Genomic DNA, 21647 nt, shown 5'->3' on the forward strand with positions numbered 1-21647 from the left:
AACCCTAGTCTCGAAGGGAAAAGTGAAAAAATTACCCTAAAAATTCCGCAAAAGGTGAATAAAGTTTCAAAAACACGCTAGGGCACTATAAAATTTTTCTTACTTTTTTAGAGATTTTCAAGATTTTGAGTATATGTAGAATGATATTTTTAGTAACTGTGTTTCATTTTCTTCAGTTGTCGGATGCTAAGAGGCTCCTTTCTGGGCATCCTCGACTTCAATGGCTTAACTTCCTTGCCATAGACGTACGAAAGGGGAGTCCAGGGGGGCCCGGCTCCCCATAGAATTGAAAATTATCATCTGCCCCCTCAAAAAAAAATTTATAGATGTTTTGAATGCAACAATTCGAAAGTTTTTGGTGCTGAAAGTAAACAAAAAGGCGTAATTATTCTGCAGAAATTGATGGAAAATCTCCATCATAAGAGCTTCATAATGCGTCCAAATAGATTTAAAATTTCAAAAATTTCCCGGGGGAGGCCCCCCGGACCCCCCCCCCCCCCCCTGTGCTAGGGACCCGGGCCAGAAAATTGGTACCAGGGCCCGAGATGGGATGTGGCGGGCCTGTTCGTAACGCTCCTCAAAAATGAACATTTTACCAGCGGAAATTTGACAACTCTCGAATGTTCATACGGCGTTTTACCTTAGCACGGCAGAATGGGACCGCTCATGTGGCGTCAATGCGCAGCGTGCTGTTATACGGGGCACAAAAACCGCGGACGAAATGATAAAAGTTGAAGCTGGCAGGGCTCGGGTGTGTATTGAGATGGGAAGGGACAGATAAAAGTGTTCTATCCGGGTGGAATGAACGCCAGGACCGTATGTGCGCTGCTCACTTACTTTTGAATGCATGAAAAAATACACGCTGGAATGAGCAGTAATAACGGCTTCGTCGCGACCTCCTTTCTGCCGCACTCAGCAAAAACCTCGTATCTGCACGGGAAATTCACTTCAGTTACGTTGTTGTTATTCTGCCCCGGTCGAGCAACAAATCAGGCCGAGTGAGTAGAATTAAAATCAACCCGACTTCTTCTTAAAACATTATGCGTGATTTTATCTGCAGGTATAATTTTTTAGAGGGTCGTTTAGCCTTCGCTCGGGGGAAACTGTGCTCCTCTCCGGGTTCCGTGATGTTTATTCTTTAGTTCTTTTACAAACACTTGCGAGATCGTTTCGTCCAAGTTGCTCTTCTCTCATTGAGAATGAGTCCCAACTTCGTCCGCGTGGAAATCTCTTCAAACGGGTGGGGATTAGCTCCCGAGGAAGAGAATGAAACGGTCTTCGTCGGAATTAATGCCCCACGTAAACCTATGGCACAACTGCGAAACTTGCATCTCCATTAACCAGAGAATGTAAGTTTCCAGCTTTCCGAGTTTCTCGACGATGAGACTCTAGCGAATCTTTCCTTGAGCTAAACAGAGAATAGAGCATCGGTTCAAACGGCAAACCAATTTTGGATCAAGTATCGGAAGGACAAAGTAATTGGTCAAAGGACCCGAAATTCTTTGTAGAAATACAGTTTTTAGTAGATATGGCTGACAAAAACTTGGTTCCCCGGGTAAAGTTCCATTTTCATGGCCGAAAACTTTGGTTGCCTGAATCAAGAACTTTCGTCTCATATCAACGAAGGTTTCTATTTTTTTCTCTTTTTTTTAAGTGCAACAGAAGAGTCGATCTGGATGCGGAATCGCTCAATTTTCAAGATGAGTGGATTATTGAAGAAGCCTTAAATTCATCCTTTACTATTCAACCCTTAGCTTCTCAAGTTCTCACAATTCAAGTAAGCACTAAAACAAATTTCACATGGAACATGATGAAATTTGGAGACACACTGACGTCCAATCAAGTATCTCCACTTTTGCACTGCCGTGCCAAGGAAGAAAGCCGTATGAACATTCGAGAGTTGCCAAATTTCCTTCAATGAAATGTATATTTTCCCTTGAAATTTTCAGACGTTTTAGATCAAATTACATATAAATTATCTGAGAAATTGGTAGAAAAATATTCCAAAATTTTCCTGAAAATTAGTGAATTACCAGGGGAAAAGCAACGCCTGAAAGCTCATACGGCGTTTTCCCTCAGCACGGTAGTGCAGCAGGATTACGTTTCATTTAGCCACAGCTCATTTAGCCACATGGCAAAATGCAACAAAAATTGTTGCATCTTGCCACAGATTTTAGGTGCTATGTGGCTAAACGAAACAAGAAAAATTAGTGTGGCAAACGTGGCATAGTGCAACAAATTATGTTGCAGTTAGCCACATGGCCAAAGGATAAAACCAGGTATCTATATTGAAGCGTTACCGAACCTAATCGAAACGAACTTGACCTAACCTAACCTAACCTAACCTAACCTAACCTAACCTACCTAGCCTTACCTAACTTAACCTAACCTAACCTTACGTAACCTGACCTTACCTAACCTAACCTAACCTTACCTAACCTAACCTAACCTAACCTTACCTAACCTAACCTTACCTAACCTAACCTTACCTTACCTAATGACCTAATCTAAGGAAAAAGACGTGCATGCATGTGGTCAATAATTCCTCCGGATACTTTCCTATTAGTAGATTCCCATGTATTTCAGCGTAAAGTAGAATCAGTATTGCATTGGTCACTGGTGGAGGATGGTAAAATTATTAAAATAAAAATTGTTTTCAATTTAAGTGGTTGTTTATACTTTTAATCTTTTCCAGATCTTCAATTAAATCACTTGCACTGCAGTAAAATAAGAATGGAAGGATAAATAACAGTTTTTTTTGCTGAATTTGGTAGGTCATTCCAAAGACTGTGGCTAACTGCAACAATTTTTGTTGCATTTAGCCACACTAATTTTTCGTGTTTCATTTAGCCACACAGCACCCAGAGTTTGTGGCAATCTGCAACAAAAATTGTTGCAGTTAGCCACGTGGCTAAATGAGCCGTGGCTAAATGCACAGATACCGTGCAGCAGTGTCTATTTTCCGCGGTAGGGCGCTCAGAGATGTGAAAGCGTGGGCGTACACAAATAAATGCCTTGCATTTCCCTATGGTAAAACAAAACTTGCGCCTTCATTAACCAGGAAATGAGAGTTTTGAGCAGCCTGAATTTCCGGACAACGATCCTGTTGCAAAATTTTAATAGGGCTGAAAGGAAAGTTCTTTCCCATGCTGAAACATTCAAATATTTCTGTGAGAGGGGATGCAAAGTTTGAAATTAGCTTTATACTTCTTAATTCGTGTAGGGAATTGGCACGGTGTAAGATTGACGCACTTGACTGTCTCTTTAAAAATTAAACTGATTGCGGATATTTTGAAACGCTGTAATCGAGATACATAAACGCATGCGTCTTTAGCCCTATACCGAATTTTTCCAAATTTCTCTGGGGAAGACTGCTTCCCAAAAGAAATGTCTGTGTGAATTTTTGATTTTTGATTGTACTTATATACTCACTTTTTACTAACTGTGTATTCACTTGCTGTGCCTGTTACGTAGCGTGAATTTATATTTTAATTTTTTAATGATTGTAGAAGCTTCAATAAAATAATTAGCCTAAGAATCGTCGGTTTGCGTTGAAGTTCGTCGCAACTTAAATACGCAATTGCACTACAAATGACTCCAATTTCTTAAAGAAATGACTATTGATGCACAGAGGATATGTCGTCACTTTCCGGCCAAAGTATCACAAGCGCCATGCGACGTTTCAACATTTCCGCCGCCGTTTTATTTTTGTACAGAGAATTTGTTCGACAAAGCTGTCCGGAAATGTCACTGCGTTTCCTTAAGGCCGCCGATTAAATTCAGTGAAACTTTCAAACAGATTCAACCGACAATTTCTCTGTACAAAAATAAAAAGGTGCCGGAAATTTTGAAACGTCGCATGGCGCTTGCGATACTTCGACCGGAAGCTGACGATGTCTACATCAAAAAGCGAAGGGGAAAACAATATACGAGACCAGTTTGCTTCATTGTTTCAATTCTGTTTCCTCCACATTCTCAGTTAGAAAACGTCACTGCTCCAAAGAGCTCAGACAGTGAGCCGAACAACTTGTTCAAATTTTGAAGATATCATTATCCGCCTCCGATGACTATTACTTGTCACCCCCTCCTTCAATCGTAAAGCACAAAGGTGGTTTATTCCTACTCCATTGCCACCGTATTAAAGTTATGGAAATACGTTTCCCGCGCGTAGCCTCTCCACCTCGCCCACGCATCCAGTGGCGTGGCGTGAATTGCGATGAATCGATTGTTCTGCCATTTAAACCTACGGTAAAGAATCGATTGATAAGGTGTTCGCTGCGAACACCCTGTTTATCGATCCTTTTCCATAGGTTTAAATGGCATAACAATCGATATATCGCAAAGCACGCCACGCCGCTGCATGCATCGCTATACACGGCGCGGCGGGAATGATAAACAGGAGCGAACTTGAAAGAATCCGTCCAATTTAATGCTCCGTGATAAAAACCATAATTGGAGCCGACTTATCAAAATAATGCGATCGCGATGACGACGAGAGACGAAGGGCGGGGGTAAATAATGAGGTAACCGTCTCCAACTCGCGAGACTCGGAAACCGTTGCGTTTCAACTGATGTTACGCGGTTCTAGCTTAAGAGTCCGCGGCTCATGAGTTGGACGTCTTCATGCTAAAAGAACATATGTTGCCCGCAATCCCTATGCACATAGGCCCTTTCGGCATGAGTAAGTTTAGTCGAGGGAGTGACGAGTGAGGGATTCCCCGGAGCTCGTTCTCATTCTCGATTTCGTCTTTTCATGCGCCCCCTTCCGCCCCCCGCCCCCCTGGTCGGAGCCCGTTATTAAAAGTTCCGAATTTCATCCGTGGAACGTTTAACAGTTGTTAATTTCGCGAGGAGCGAAGCGTCTCTTAATTTAATATCCTCCGCTTGCGCATTTATTATTAGTTCATCATTATTTCGTCGGAGCTGTCGCGACTGACTCCGTCGGGCACAAACGTTTTCGCGCACAGTTCCAATATTCATCTAAGTCGCATGTGCCGACTCAACGTCTTCTATTGAATCACATAATGTAAAAACGACGTGAGTGGAAAAACACCGGAAAAAAACACATTGGATCTAGAGTCCAGACTCTTGGAAACATTGACAAGAAAAAATACTCCTGATTTAATCGGATTTTTGCTTGAATCAAAACGAAATCCGCTTTTAAGAGGCTTGGTTCTTGATTTAAGCTAGATTCTGATTGAATCAAGAGTACTTTTTCTTATCGATGTTTTTAAGAGTCTGGACTCTAGATCCAATGTGTTTTTTTTCCAGTGAAGAGTTCAAATTGTGTGACTTGGTGTGATATTTGTATGCACGATTCCGACATAACAAGCTCATCAATGGTTTTTTTTGTTTTTGGAGGGGCTTGTTAAAAAGGGAAATGACTCCTCTTTTCCTTTATTTATATTAACATCCATGGATTAGGACCCTGAAGTGCATGCTTTTTCATAGGTATCAGTGCCCTTGAAATCAACACCAGCGAAATGGATTGTAGAGCGGAAGGAGGCATTGCGATTTAAAATAAAACCGAACCAAATTAACAGACGGTGTTGCTTGTTTCTTTTGATTTTTCTCATTATGTGGACTTATTCAAATTGTAGAATATTTATCTCCATTATGACAAAGACACTGTCTTGACCCTAACAAGAGAGATAGTTCACGGCGGGGAAAGAGATATCTGCAACCTGCAACCAGGGCCGGATTTACCTACTTGCCGCCCATGGGCCGCCTGTATTTTGCCGCCCCCTTCTCATTCGTTTTGAAACATCAATAAAAACCATCAAGTGAACGTGGCGGAGGGGGAGGGGTGCATAAGACGCGTTTACTCGTGTTGGTCACACTTTTTGCGAAAGCCTTGTCAACACTACTAGCAAAAGTTGATGGAACTTTGCGCAAAAGTTAGGTTTATTAGAAATGAACGAAAAAATTATGAAAGAACAAACATAAATATGGTTTAATAATTTTAACTTCCACCGTACCTCACTGACCGAACTGTGTTTTTGCGCAATGCGTGAAGTATTCCTACAGTCTTGCAGGCGCTATGCGTTTCTCGCCGACCGCTGTTGAACACACTGTGTTTGACGCAATGCGTGAAGTATGCATGCAGTCTTGTAGGCGCTATGCGTTTCGCGTCGACCGCTGCTGGCCGCACTGTGTTTGACGTAATGCAAGGAGTATTCATGCAGTCTTGTAGGCGCTAATATGTGTTTCATGCCAACCGCCGCGCCGAGGGCTTCTCCTTTTCATCTCAAGTTCTCGTCATCATTGCTCTCTACACCGCGCCATTTCAGGCCAAATTGCGTGTTTGGTTTCTCTCTTGACTCGACTAATTAAAGGTGATGTCTCTTGTATCACCGAAAGACGACAAAATTAGAAATTACTATACTCTCAGGAAATGAGAGTTTTTGTCGCCTTTTCTCGTTTGCAATTTTTTTTTCTGAATCCGATTTTTTTTTATACCTACATTTAAAAAAGTCCAAAATTTGCCGCCCCCTAAATTTGCCGCGATGGGCCGCGGTCCATGTGGCCACCCCCTAAATCCGGCCCTGTCTGCAACTTCTGAGAGAGATCTCTCGTAATTGGTCGCATCGCGGTCATTTTTCTCAACCCTCTTTTTTTCTGGGATCAAGATACAGGGCTTCAGAAATTACTTTCCTGTCCTTTTTAGTGTCAATACGAAGAAGAATGTTAAGGCTGGAACTTACCACTTTTCGATTTCAACAAAGACTCCTTTCATTTTCACGATAAAGCTCACGTGGAACTGTGCGGACTCTCATAGCGTGAACCAAAAAATCAAAACACAGCGGTGGCGCTCCCTGCGCGGAAAAATTCCTCACTACCCACCGTTGAACACGGAGAAAAAAACTTCGTGCGTGGGACCCGAAGTGTAGGTCATATGGATCTCTGAAGTTTTCGGATTGAGCATCTGAACACTTTAGATCTAGCTGTCGAGGTTCGGATCAAACATCTGAAACTTCAGTTCTTAAATCTGAAGTATTTCGGTTTTCACATCCGAAAAACTTCGGTTCTCACATCCGAAAAACTTCGGTTCTCACATCGGAAGTACTTCAGATGTAAGAACTGAAGTTTCAGATATGTGATCCGAACCTCGGCAGCTAGATCTAAAGTGTTCAGATGCTCAATCTGAAAACTTCAGAGATCCATATGACCTAAACTTCGGATCCCACGCACGAGTTTTTTTCTCCGTGAAGATCCACCTCAAACAAGTCTAAACGACAAGGAGGATCGAAAGAAACAAACAACACCTCGGGTTAATTAGGCTCATTTTTTAGACGCAATACCCCCTCCCACCCCGCAATCCCCTCGGCCGGTATTAATTTCGAGGGCGACAGAAATAATCGCGGCCCCTGGAAGAAAGTTCATAACAGGCCCGTTTCAATTTACCGGGGACCCGGGCGGCTTTGCGCGAACATCCACTGTCACTCAAGCGGCGAGAGGCGTCCTTCGAGCTTCGAGCTTCGAGGCGCGAGCTTCGAGATGAACATAAGCATAATCTGGAGTTCAATTAAGTGTTTTATTAAAATAATTAAGCTGGACAGCGGGCTGAGCCGCGTTAATGAGCCCCCGGCGGAATGTCGTACAAGACTGCAGGGGACGGCGCCGCTCTTGGCCCGGGGGCGGCTCGCGGCGGCGGGGAAACCCGCGGATTCCGCGCCAAGATTGGAGGCTCCGCGCCGCCCGGCCCCCCGCCCGCCGCTGTGCGGCTCTGTCAAGAACAAAAAGGAGATTAGAGCCAAGTTGCGCAAACACCAGGATCAGCGAGGAGGAGACCTTTAAATGTTTCATCTTCTTCAATTCCAACGGCTGTAATGTGATACCCGCGTTGCCGTATCCCCTTTTAAGCTTTCTGTTTATTTTGCTTTCCTACGCTGAAATGAAACGTTATGAAACAAGCCCGTGACCAAGGACAGACGCAGGGTGGCATGAAACGTAAGAAAGAAATGAAAGATTGGGAATTGAAGTGAAATATTTCATGAAATTTCACTAGGCTGTGAAATATTTCATATTTCTCAGGGGCTAGAGTATGCAACCCGTACTCAAACACACAAAAATAGAAGAAAGTCACAATTTTTAAATTTGCGAGATATAAAAAGGAATCGCTATTTTTCGGTCACTCAAAAAACAAGTATGGGAAGAGTGAATTACCGGCTGAGTTATGGATCATGGAGCCATAAAATATAGATCGTTAAGCCAGGCTTATAGGTTCACGACCAGGCTCAGAAAGCCATACTGTAGACGGTAAGTTACTTTGGTTAGAAATTATGGATCTCCGAGCCATTTTTATGGGTCTCAGAGTAACACCTTTTTTTGAGTGTAGCATTAACGAATTTCTGAAATTTCATGAAATATTTCACGTGAAATTGCAAGATTTTATTTTTCACGAAATTTTGCCACCCTTGACAGACGTGGGTCAAGGGGGGGGCGTATGGGGTGTGCGCCCTGCCCCCATTTCGCCCGAAAAAAGGAGGAAGAAAAGGGAAGAGAGAAAGAAGGGAAGAGAGAAAGAAGGGAAGAGAGGAAGAAGGGTGGGACGGAGGAAAGGAGAACGAAAGACGGTAATATTTGGTAATTATTCATAACAAAATTGACTTGGGCTGTACGTCAGATGCTTTAAAATTCTGAAAATTATCTGGGGAAAGCCCCCACGCACCTCTTTCCGACCCGCAGTCCCCCAGTTTGAAGTGTCTGGATCCGCCTATGACTAAGGAACGTACAGCTTACCTGCAAACTGATGATTTTGCAGGAAGAAGAAAAAATTCGCCATTTTTGTGATTCCAACTAAGGTTAGCAATTTTTTAATACATTCAAGCGTCAGAGCAACGTCCTCATGTGAAATTGGAGAAAAACTAAAAACGTCGGCCTGCGTATTTTATACCGTAGACTGCGGCAAAGTTGCAAACTCATTTTCGCCAAAATAGTCAGGGAGCGTTATTGTTCCTTAGTCCTCAAAGAAATTGCCGACCAATCACTCTAACGCCATATCATTTTTGTCATGTGTGTCCTCCCGACAAACACTAAGTGTCAATAATCGGCCTGCTCAGATTTGCACAGATAGAGGAGTAAGAAAACCTCTTTTTTGCAAGAACAAAAGATTTGAATCGATTGATCTCTTACGTAAGGAAAGTTTTAAACAGTTGGCGAGATACTTTGTTAACTTACGTTTGGTTTTCTTGAGTCCCTCTCGGGGAGAAACCTGACTGAGTAAAACTGTCCGCAGATGCGGTAAACTTGAAAAAAGCGTCTTTCAAACTACGCAGCTTTCGTGCCGAGGAGTAGACTTCAGACTTCTTTGATTTGCCCAACGTGATTTCCGTTCGACTTTCCCTGTAAAAGTCTAATAACTTGACTGTAACTCATGTGTGCAACAGATTCTACGTTCCCACATTTTTTGGCGTTCTTGGTCCCAAATGTTGGTAAAACTCTCCTCTTTACTGTGGTGCTATTAAGTCAATAGAGAATTTGCAGGTGTCAGAAATTTGATGAATTTCGTGTCTAAGCGGAAACTGCTGAGTGAACTAAACACGAGAATAACTGGTGAATAACTTGGTTCATGAATTGAACAATTATTGGAGAAGATCCGACAAAATTATCTAATCTGCTAAAATGTATGTTTTGAAATGGGAAATGCTGCCAGATAACATCACTAGGCGGTGCATTTTCTTACTTTTCAATATATTTTTATACTATTTCCCATATGAGGACTTATCTGTAACAATAGCGGATGTGAAAAATTACCTTTTCGAAACACGCTTAAAAAACTGTTTTGTTCACACAAAAATTTAATATGTTTGGCTCTGGCATAATGCACAGATCTCGAAGATCATTTCTCAAGTATTTTCTCAAAATTTTCTCGATGCCAAAACAGTTTTTTGAATGTGTTTCGAAAAGGTAATTTTTCACATCCGCTATTGTTACAGATAAGTCCTCATATACGAAAAAATAAAAAAATACTGAGAAAGCAGCTCTTCAAGCACTTTCAGATGAAGCAATAAAAATCAGCATGCAAATTCTCCATTTTAATTTTGTGGTCTGAAGTCTCCCTCTCGGTGGGCGATCCCATTTTTCCTCGGGGGTCGTTACGGATCCTAGGTGGCAACGAGGGGCAATTTGGGAGGAGGAAGAATGTCTGCAAAGGAATCGTGGCTAATTAACAGGGCGGGAGGGGAGAGGAGAGGAGAGGGCGAAACGGGTACTTACGGCTCGGTCTCCCAGGTTGCGCACTCTGCAGTGGAGGTATGCGGTTTGGCCGACGGTCGTGGTCATCTCTCTCCGAGTCGAGTTGTCGAAGTACGGCTGCGAAAACGTGCTCTCCCAGTAGTTGTGGCTCATGTGCAGCGCCGGTTCCAAAACGTATCCTGCCCAACATAAAAAAAAAAAAAAAAAAACATCACCGGTTAAAAATACGGTAAATTCAGATTTATTGCAAGATTTATTATATCAACAATGCTGCTGTGCTACACGGAGAAAAAAAAACTTTGTGCGTGGGACCCGAAGTTGAGGTCTTAAGGATCTATGAAGTTTTCGGATCACGTACCTAAAAACTTGAGGTCCAGCTGCTGAAGTTCGGGTCAGACATCGAGGCACTTCAGTAAGTACCGGAGTACTTCAGATGTGTGACCCGAACTTCGGCAGCTGGACCTCAAGTTTTTTGATACGTGATCCGAAAACTTCAGAGATCCATATGACCTCAACTTCGGGTCCCACGCACGAAGTTTTTTTCTCCGTGTAAGGAAGAACGCCGTATGAGCCTTCAGACGTTGCCAAGTTTCCTTCGATAAAAACAGAATTTACTGGGAAAATTGTGAATATTTCTCCCCAAAATTTTCGGACTATTTTGAACGCAATTTGATCTAAGGTATTTGAAGATTTCGAGAAAAAATGTGCGTGATTGTTGTAAAAAATACATGATTTATCAAGGGAAATTTGGCAACTCTCGAATGTTCATACGATGTTCTTCCTTAGCACGGCAGAATAGGCCTGTTTTAAACTTCCGCTAGAACAAAAAGAAGAGTTATTTCTTCTTTTTGCTCTATATTGTGTCTATGTTGCGCTTGCTGATTTCAGCTTATTATAGCTTATTTCTATATTTATATATTTCAACTTATACACGACTCTCTGAAAGCGTCTAATGTGCGCGAGCAATGCGCCTTCAGTTGCATCTGCAGCAATTTTGGTTACGAATAAGCTGTGCGTGCGCTGATTTCAGCCCATTACATACATGACTCTCTGAAGGCGTTTTATTTACGCAAGTAGCGCACCCTGTTGGAAAATAACAGAAGTGGAGATTGGATGAATTGCTCAATACCTACTTAGTTTGTTCTCTGACAGAGTGCGCTACTTGCGCCCATAAAACGCCTTCAGGGAGGCGGGTATGTAATGAACTAAAATTGGCACGCACAACATAGTCGTAACAACAATTGCTGCAGACGCAGTTGAGGGCGAATTGAAAACAACCGTATAATGGGCTTGTTGTAAACTTCAGCTGGAGCAATATAAGGAGTTGTTTTTAAAACAGAAAACGGCTAAAAATCAAGGGAACGTCTAGAACCTGACTTCATAAGAAACATGCGTTTTTTTGAGCTTCCCGCTTCGAAATCGACTTTAAGGCTTAGGTGCGAACATTCCGTATCTATGAGAAGTCGTTCCATCCAATCCTTGCTCTCAAGAATGCTGCACAATATCCAACAAAGCTGACGCTTCCGCACTCGAATCGTGAGAAAGCACCATGGTCTTTATCAACGCAAGGTCTTAATCAAGCAGGTTGGCGTGGGACATACGTTGAACAACTGATTTAGCAATCCAACAATTTTTCCTTACTTTGCAAAAACTCGCCTTGGAAAGTGCCTATCCCGACATCCCTTAGTCATTATTAGGCAAATTTAATTTGAGTTTATGATAAACAAGTTTCTTAAAAATCATCATCAGAGGAGAGGTGGCGTATTCGAATAAGGATAGCTGGAACATTTGTGAGAATGGTATCCATCATATTTTTATGACTCCCTTTTTTATCTAACGCTATTCATATCCTATCAGCGTCTAACTCTACTCATGAACTTTCCTTGAATAAAAAACTGAGTACGCAGGGTGTACTTCCGCTATACTTTAAGACCTAAAAAGGCGTTCATTTCGTTTCCTCAGAGAACCAAACCCAGATGAGATTGGCCCCCGAATATCATAAAAGTTCACCTCAGTCAATAGAATATGAGCACGCTCGAGTCAGTGCCCCTTCATTTTTCCACGATACTTTACGTCTTACCGGGCGTTAGTCGAGCTACAGCAATGAACCGAACCCAACTGAACCGTTTATTTACGGAAAAACCGAAGCGCCAAAAGCTTGTGAGCCTCGGAAGTCGTGATAAATAAAGGCAACAAAGGCTTACGAAGTTTCGGCGCGGGGGGCTTTTTGTAAATAAACGGTTCAACTGAGATTGGTGCACGTTTAATCAATGCTAATTACATGGTTTACACGGCTGCCCATTTAAACCCTCGGTCATAGATTTGCAGGTATTTTATTCTAAAGATTTCAGTGAAAGCCGGCGACCCTGATCGACCGATGTTTGTGAGAGACGCTGCGCTGCAGCATAAATAACCGCATCCCTGAGGGAACTCCTCTCCCGCTAAAGCAGCTTCGAAACGGTACCTTTTTGTTTTACCCAACTCCCCTTCGCATATTTTCATTAACAAAGTCAATCGATTTATCGCGGAGCCCGGTTCAGAGTCGCACCTTTTGTTGGAGAAATTCCAAATGCTGCTAAAAGGGAAGTATATTCTAAAGTAAAGTATATAATCTCTGTGTACGCATCAATCAAAAGGTGAAGAGCCACCCCGATTTTTGGAAAATATGAAACCTCTCTCCATAGCGACTCCTCCCTTTTCAGAACGGAATATGTTTATTATTCACTCATTGTGATATGTCTTGAGATATGTACATTGTACAATGCTGTTAAGTTGATTCTGGTGAAATCCGGCATATTTTTCCTCGGCTTTTAGGTCTTTTTACCACCCTCGTGGATGGTCACGGCGGTGGACCTCGTGGTGGTCAGCGGCGTGGCGTGTTTTGCGATATATCGATTTTTTGGGCATTTAAACTTATGGAAAAGGATCGATAAACAAGGTGTTCGCAGCGAACACCTTAATAATCGATTCTTTACCATAGGTTTAAATGGCAGAACAATCGATACATCGCAATTCACGCCACGCCACTGGCGGAGACCCTTCATTAGCCATACGACAAAAGGTTGCAATAATTACATTGTCATTTTCCGTCACTCAACATGTTGCAATGACTTCCTTGTTGCGTAGATGGTTGAATAATTTATCGAGGAAAAATCGAAGCGTGAAATATCGAATAATTTCTCAGGAAAAAAGTCGTTGTAAGGTAAATTTGATAATCTTGCCGCTCTATACGATACGCCCTGAGTCAACAGAGAGCTAAGCTAAGATAGGCTTAGTTGGGTTCAGCAACTAAACTAACTTCGCGGTGATGCGTAGAGTATCGCGTGATGTTGAAGGCGCTAGACGTGAGTCTCTGGGAATAATTTACCCTACTTTCTCACCGCGTTCATTTAAAAGCAGCCAAAGTATACGATGGGTATTCTATTGCTGCTAATAAAAGGATGTTGAAGGGAATTCGTGGCAATTATTTTACAACATGTATTGAAATATTCTTGAAAAAAAAAAAAAAAGATTAATCGCACAGAAGTTTGAAAGATGGCGGCGATCACTTCAGTTATTCAAATAAATCAAATTTGGCCCAAAGCCGCCAACGACCCAAACCGAGATACATAGTTCCAAAGGCTCATTATCAATAAATCGATATAAACATTTTTTCTGTCGCAGTTGATAATTTTACCAAGACTGTCTGAATCTCTTAAGAATAAGCAAAAACTTTAAAATGTGCGAGCAACATTCAGCGTAGTGCTCAGAGACGTAGCTATTTTCTTTGCTTGTTAGAGTTCAGTTTGGAAAGTTAAGTTAACAAGTCTTAAATTTGTATTTAAAAACATGGTAATTTGCCATACTTTATAAACGATAAAGGTCCAGGGGAGGTATAATTCATACCCTCAAATTTGACGAAGAAAGATCGACGCTGATGCTACCCTCCGGCCGGAGCGCTGACTTCATCAGCGCACCTGGGGTAATAAATTTCTATTCGATAAAAGGCTGGGTTATCTCCGGTAAGCCAGCAAATTCATAATCGTGCGTGAATAAGAAAATGGAATAGAAAGTGCTCTATCTTAGGTAGGTTAGATTATTCAAAACTCGGGCTTGTGAATTATTCAACAAAAGACGTTGGCATGGTTGTTAAAGCCCCGCAATAAACCGTTGAACAAGATGCAAGACTGATTAAACTCTGAATTGGTAACCCCGACGGCCCAGCGCGACGCCTTGTTGAAAGATTGCAAAAGAAATATGACGTGACATTTTCAAAAAACATTTTTTTTTTTCCATCTATTGTTTTACCGCAACACAAACGATCATTTTAGATTCCTTCTTACATGCTGGAAACGCAAGGAAATTCTGGGTGCAATATTGATGACGATGATTAGCCTAAAAAACCATGAGGTTGATGGAAAGCTTTTGGTGGCATACGAAATCCTTAAAATTGAGGTAAAAGGGTGGTAATACGGATTTTGATAGAACTGCATTATGCGCAAAAAGGCATAACTCCTTTTCTAGCTAGATATAACGTATGTACCATTAGTTTCCTCATACAGATGGATGCTTTCAGAAATAGTAGTTTCTTATCATTATCATTGATATTGCAGTCCAGCTTGGTACCTCAACATTTTTGCTCATAATTGATTTTTAAGAAGATGCCTGGAAAATTTTCTCAACGAATTTTTTAGAGAATCCTTGCGATAAAGCGGAATAAAATCACAGTGAATTGCGTGCTATAATGATGATCATCCATCATTTTGAAAACCGCTAATATCCGTGCACAGAAAATGCATAATCGACATATGTAATCCTTTTAATCGTAAATTTCTGATCAAGTACTGACAATAAAGACTTTTTTTTTTTTTTGAACAAAACGTCAAGAAAGGCTCCCACGGAAGAATTGATTTCCCATTAAAATTGAATTCATTGAAATCTAACCAAGACAAATCAAGCCTTGTATACGGAATTTTAGTTACAGATAAAAGAAGAAATTAAAAACTCTTTAGTTCTTTATGCATTTCGTCCGAGCCACGCTTTTGTTGATAGTTCCTAATAAATCCAAACTCTGATGGAGGATCAACCTCTGTGCGGAGACCCTCCGAGCCTTTATTTACGATGGATGACGCCGAGAAGATTATGCAACCGGTGACACCCGTTCCACCCGTTACCTCCGTCTTAGTCATTGGCTGCCCTCCCGGCTTCGACCTCCGGTAGATTTAATTTAAACTCCGCATATTAAAGAGTTACGGCAGCACCTTAATCAATGCTACCAACAAATTATTAGGAATTATTCCACCCCTTCTCACCTCGGCGCAACTCCTCTCGGACTAGTCTTACGCACCAGTCGCAGGTTGCAAGCTCATTTACAAATTTGCAAGTTGGAGTTTTTGGTTCTTGTAATGTAAAAATTTTCTGTTGTGATTTCATAATGAATAGGATTCTTGGAGCGCAAAATACAACTCCTTTATGCGTATACTAATAATTCGAAAATTTCTCCGATTTTATCATCGTGTTTTACGTAACACTTTGGAGAAATCCAACGGTGGTATTGATTTTGTAAAATTTCAAATATCTAATGAACATCTCGATGATTAGTTTGGTAATTCTCGCGGCATGTCAATACTATGTACTGTCCAGTCTCTGCAACCATGGATGGCAATTATTCATATGACAGGAGGTTAAGAGGACATAATTAAAAATAGTTTACCGGCATTTGGTTGATTGAAACTTCAAACCCATTCTAGAAAGGAAATAAAGGTGATATGACAGGTGGTTAAGAGGACATAATTAAAAATAGTTTACCGGCATTTGGTTGATCGAAACTTCAACCTCACTCTAGAAAGCCAATAGAGGTAATTTAACGCATTTTCCTAACATTTTCGTCATTTTCCCTGAAACCCGGTTTGCCCTGACTTTTTAAAATTCCATAGCATTTCCCGGTTTGCCCTGACTTTTCAAAATCCCCTGGTATTTTCCGGTTTTCCCGGCATTCCCTGACTGTGGCAACCCTGACTTCGTATATAAATTTCAATAATCAACCCGCTGCCTTTGCTTAGTCGCCGCGCATTCCCTGACTATCCCAGTTTCCTAGATGGTCGGTAACCCTGGAAATTCAAAGCACCTACGAAATAATTAAAAAGAAAATTCGTAGTTTTTCGAGGGAAAATTCACGGTTTTTCGGGAAACATGGTGGCCGCGGTAAGGTGGTGTCCTGGCTCTTCTGGGATCGAGCATGAGTGCACAGGTGTTCGGAGCCCTGAAGGAGTGGGTTCGAACGTCGGAGTAGCTTTGTTAGCAACACCGACACCAGCTCCGAGCGGGGCAGTATCATTTGTCTGCCAAGTCTCCACTGGACCGTGTTTACTTGCTCAAATGGACGTAATTCTGCCAAACGGAACTATGTGCATTACGGCGTGAGCCCTGTTGTGAATACATTCTTATGGGTCTCAGGGCTCATGTCATAATGCACATAGTTCTGTTTGGCAGAAATACGTCCAAATGCGAGTCCGCTGTCCGACCTTCCACCTCTTAAGCGCTTTCGTAAATTCCACGTCAAGTTTTTGCCCTCCATTTACCTACCCTTCCGCGAGGTTGCTCTATGATCGTGGTGTGCTTTGCAATATATCGATTGATCCGCCATTTAAACCTATGGAAAAGGATCGATGAACAGGGTGTTCGCAACAAACGCCATAACAATCGATTCCTCGCCATAGCTTCAAGTGGGGAAAAATCGATAATCGATCCTCACGCCACGCCACTGGATCGCGGTGCTTTAAGCTCCTTCAACGGCCGAGAGAGAACAAGATCCGTCATTAAGTTGAGGATGTTCGAATTAACACTTTGTAAATTTGTAAAATTAGAGAGCAAAAAAGGAGACGTGTGATTTTGGGGTGGAGGGAGGAGGGGCGAAGGTCAAGGGCATGGTTTAGGTTGAGAGGGAGAAGATGCGAAGTCTCATGATCCAAAAATTTCCTCTAAAAAGATGATTTTCATGATTATTGAAATTTATAGACAAAGCAACGGACAAAGAGGACCGCGAGGAAATGGAACGATCCAATCGGTGGAAGCAGGTGGTTGCAATAGACGTAGGAGGTAAGTAATAGACTAACTAATGGCAACTCTCAAGAGAGTCTATAGTTAGTCCATCATTTTACCCCTTAGTCTTCATAAGTCAACCACCCGTTGCGACAAATCGGATTGCTCAATTGTCACATTGTCTATCGCTTGGTTTATGCACTTCAATTATCGGTCGATAAGACCTCGGGGCCTTGAACTGTAATGATTCGCGAAAGTTGGTACCACTAAGTTAAGCACTAGTTCTTGTTTAAATGTACTTAAAGCAATAAACTCTTAGTGAGGCTGACAACCTCACCCAGCATCAATATTTAAAAAGTATATTCAAATAAAGGAAAAATAGGGTTAGAATTTCAATTTTTTCTCGTCTCAAATTTTGGTTAACCTAACAAGGTGGTAGGAAGTGCCGGATTCGCACTATTTTGCGAGGAAAAACGAAGTCAAAACGTTCAAAAATTTCGATTAGAGTAAAACATTTTGAGCTTTACCGGTTGGTGTACCTTTTATTTATGACATTGATGCCTAACCAGTCTTCATGGGAGGTGCAATATGGTTAAGTCAGGGGTAATTTTTTCACCTCAAGTCCCCATTTCCTTTAACTGCGGTATAACTGAGAGGCTTGGAACAGGGCGGGATTTACCTACGTGCCTTCCATGGGCCGCCTGTATTTTGCCGCCCCTTCTCATTCGTTTTGAAACATCGATACAAACCATCAAGTGAACCTTTCGGAAAAGGTGGGGTGCATAAGACGCGTTTACTTGCGTTGGGCACATTTTTTGTGAAAGTCATGTCAACACTAGCAAAAGTTCACGGAACTGTGAGCGAAAATTAAGTTCGGTAAACCTATCTCTGTGTGGAAAAAGCCTTTCATTTATAAGAATAGAACGAAAAAATTATGAAAGAATAAATATGAATGTGGTTTAATGATTTTAATTTCCGCCACCGCGCCAACCGCACTGTGTTTGGCGCAATGCGTGAAGTATCCCTACAGTCCTAAATACGCTATGCGTCCGCTGCTGCACGCACTGTGTCAGACGCAATACGAGATAACTACTTAAACTACAATACTTAAACTCTCAGGAAATGAGAGATTTTTTCCCCTTTTTCGTTTGAAATTTTTTTCTGAATCAGATTTTTTTCTTGATACCTACATTTGAAAAAAAATGTTCTGAATCAGATTTTTTTCTTGATACCTACATTTGAAAAAATTAAAACATTTGCCGCCATGGGCCGCGGCCCATGTGGCTACCTACTAAATCCGGCCCTGGCTTGGAAGATAAGGTACATAAGTACAGTTTTTGCTATTTTGAGAAGAACGTGTTTAAAGTTTCGAGATTACATGGATCCTTATGATTGAGAGAAAGTTCAAACTGACTTTTTGACGCTTAAAAATTAGAATTTGGGAGCGAATTTTTCGCAAAATATGCATTAAAACTAGTTTTACTAATAATCATTAATATCTCAATTTTTTTCAGAAACTGCATTTATGCGCCTTGTCCGCCGAGCCCCTCAAATAACCAAGCTAATTTGATCTTTTACCGATGACGGTAAGCAATATCCAGATAACTGCTCACTTTACGAGCCACTCAAATCTCAATGCGGGGGTAGACTTACGAAACACCGGAGGATAGATCGGGAACTCCTCAACTTTAATTCGCCCTCGCACTTTTTCCCGCGTCTCGTAAGTTCTGAGAAACGCGGAAAATTTGAGACGACCGGCACGGAGGCGGACAAAAGGCTGTTCCGGGAATGTTGAAATTGAATGCAGCGCGGAGCTTTCGTAAAGATAATAATTTCCTTGCTCGATCCCTGTGTATTTTAGCGTCTCGGGATTTTCTCAAAAACGACGGATTTAATGCTCTGCTCTCCGCCGCGCCGGTGCAGGGGTTGGGCGAAAGTTGCTCGACCCAAAAAACACGCGAAAACGCTCAAATACCGAGGGCCGCGCCACGTAAAAACGGGCTAATTAGAGGGGCTCATTATTTACACGCTCGATGAGTTTCCGCTAGGGAGAGATCGTCTACTCTTTGACAGAAGAGCGTATCTCATTTTCCAAGTGAGCCCTGTTCTATATATGAATCTATGTTTTCTGGGGCTCATGCGGAAATCTAGATACAACCTTACGTCAGAAGGAGCGACGAGATAAGTGCGTGTTATGTATAAACGCCGTAAGAACATTTGAATGTTGCCAAATTGCCCCAAATAAAGTGTTAACTATGATGAAAGCTATGAATAATTTTTCTTGAAATTTTCAGATGCACTGAATTAAATTGCGAATCGAATTTTCTAGGAATTTGAAGAAAAACAATTTACAATCTCTTAATAAAATGCGAAATTCATTCTAGGAGATTTGGCAACATTCAAATGTTTAAACGACGTTTTCCCTTATGTAGCAATGCTAACGAACGAGCAACGCTCCCTGACGTAGGACCTGCGAATAACCAAGAATAAAATCGTAATTTTCCTCGTACCTTCACCAAAACATGATTGCTATCACTTAAAAAAGTAGTTTATCATTGCGGAATATTGGTTTTAGTGAACTGCAACGTCTGGTTTTGCTGAGTTCGACTCAGGAAGTTTTTTTCTGCCTCATTGCTTGGAAAATTGACATTTACTACAATTAAATTTCTCGATTAAACAACGACGTGACTCAAAAAATTTCGGAACATCATTTTATTGCAGAAAAAGGAATTTTTGGTTCGGCCGCGACTTCCATTTTTTTCCATTGACACATTTTTTGGAGCCTGCCGTAAGATTTACATCGGCAAATTATCCTCAGTTCAAATTCCACTCATTTCAAACAGTTTCAATTGTTAATATATTCAATACAAAAAACGATGAAACATCTTCGGCACCACTGCGTGTTTTTTTTTTGCTATTAAAGCCCAACAGCATATACAACAAATATTTTCAAAAAATTGAAAACTATTAGTTCGAAGCATTTCTTCCGGATGATCAGAGCTGACTTGTTATCTATACCGGACGATTTGATTGTGGCAATCTATAGGAACAAGACCTTTGCGAGCAAGACATTTTTAGAGAGGATATCTAGACTTTTACTTTCCAAAAAAGAATCCTCTCGATGGAAGACTGTGGGAGAGAACATTAGACAATTCAGACGTGATTGTAGTGCTTTGGTATAGGATAATGACGGTGATTCCACTGCATTAAAGCCGATTACAACTTTTGACTTGAATTTGTAAAATATCCTCCAAAAATTGCGCTTTTAAAGGGGCGAGGATATCATCTCTTTATTTACGACGGGCTGAGCTCTCCACTAAGTCTAGACCATAAAATCTTTCCATTAGGAGAACGAACTTGAATGCCACTGTAGCAACCCCATGGAAATTCTCTTTCGCTCCTCGGACAACACATCGCATAATCTGTCCACCGAGAGAAAAACCGATGGACGAAAAAAACCTCTATACATTCACGCGTAATCTCGACTAATTATTTCGATTGTTCTTGTCAATTAATAAAGGTCATTATGAGAATATTAAGCTTCCTTGATAAAGCACGCAAAACCGTAAGCCCTGAACCTCACTCTTACGTTGGTCCCGCGAGGGAGGTTGCCAAATTGTGCGTTCTATTCAAATTCGCGTGTGTAAATACAGCGGCTCGATGGCAAACTTGCCAGCCGGAGTCGAGATTATGACTCAAGTCGCAGCTGCTCTTAATGGTGATTTTAGTCAATATTTATGAAGCTCTTTATCCTTTAAATATTCATGGATCCGCGAAGCGTGTCCCCGGACGAAGATTTCTTCTCGCGGGTTTTGATTCCTTTATTTATTTATTTTTTTAATACCGGGGCCTCGTTCCCCCTCCCGTCTCCGTCCCTTAACCTTCGTCTCGGAGCCTCCCGCAATGCAGGGCATCGTGTCTCTAAGTCCTACGAGCCGCATCGCGGGACAAAGTAGAGGGCTGGAAAAACGTGAAAAATTCGCCTTCAAATGATAGGGTAGGCAAAGTGAGGGCTCGAAAAGATCCCTCTATTTTGCTCCTGGAGGCCTGATTTTATCTCCTGAGGAATGGATTCGTTGGGCAGCATTTAGTTAAAGTGAGTCGATCGACAAGAGGTCGAGGTAATCTTGAGCTCGTGTAGAAGGATGTTTCCCCTCTGAAATTTCAAAGTTCGCAGAAAATATCTAGTATACGGTTTATCTTCAAAGTTATTACTCACACCCAGTCTCACGAAAGACTGAAATTTTTAACCCTAGTTTTCTGTCCTTCAAGTCCAAGTCCGGGTTCCTTGGCTCTCCTTCAGGAAACGCTATATCCTATTGCTTCAGTCACAGCATTAGATTTTGATATTTCAGTTTAGAAGATCAAGTTTTAAACAATCATAAAATTGGAATTTCTTGGTCACTCACAGTACCGTGTCATGATGTTTT

General features: G+C 41.6%; 1 protein-coding gene across 1 annotated transcript in view; it reads right to left on the minus strand.

The window, feature by feature from the left end:
* LOC109042222 (limbic system-associated membrane protein) overlaps positions 1 to 21647 on the minus strand; it is a 490619-nt gene that overhangs the window by 53421 nt on the left and 415551 nt on the right. The window contains exon 3 of the mRNA XM_019058863.2: positions 10219 to 10376. Within this exon, the coding sequence (XP_018914408.2) occupies positions 10219 to 10376 (158 nt within the window). The remainder of the gene's footprint in view (positions 1 to 10218; positions 10377 to 21647) is intronic.

The sequence above is a fragment of the Bemisia tabaci genome, chromosome 5, assembly GCF_918797505.1.
Source record: "Bemisia tabaci chromosome 5, PGI_BMITA_v3".
Lineage (NCBI taxonomy): Eukaryota > Metazoa > Arthropoda > Insecta > Hemiptera > Aleyrodidae > Bemisia > Bemisia tabaci.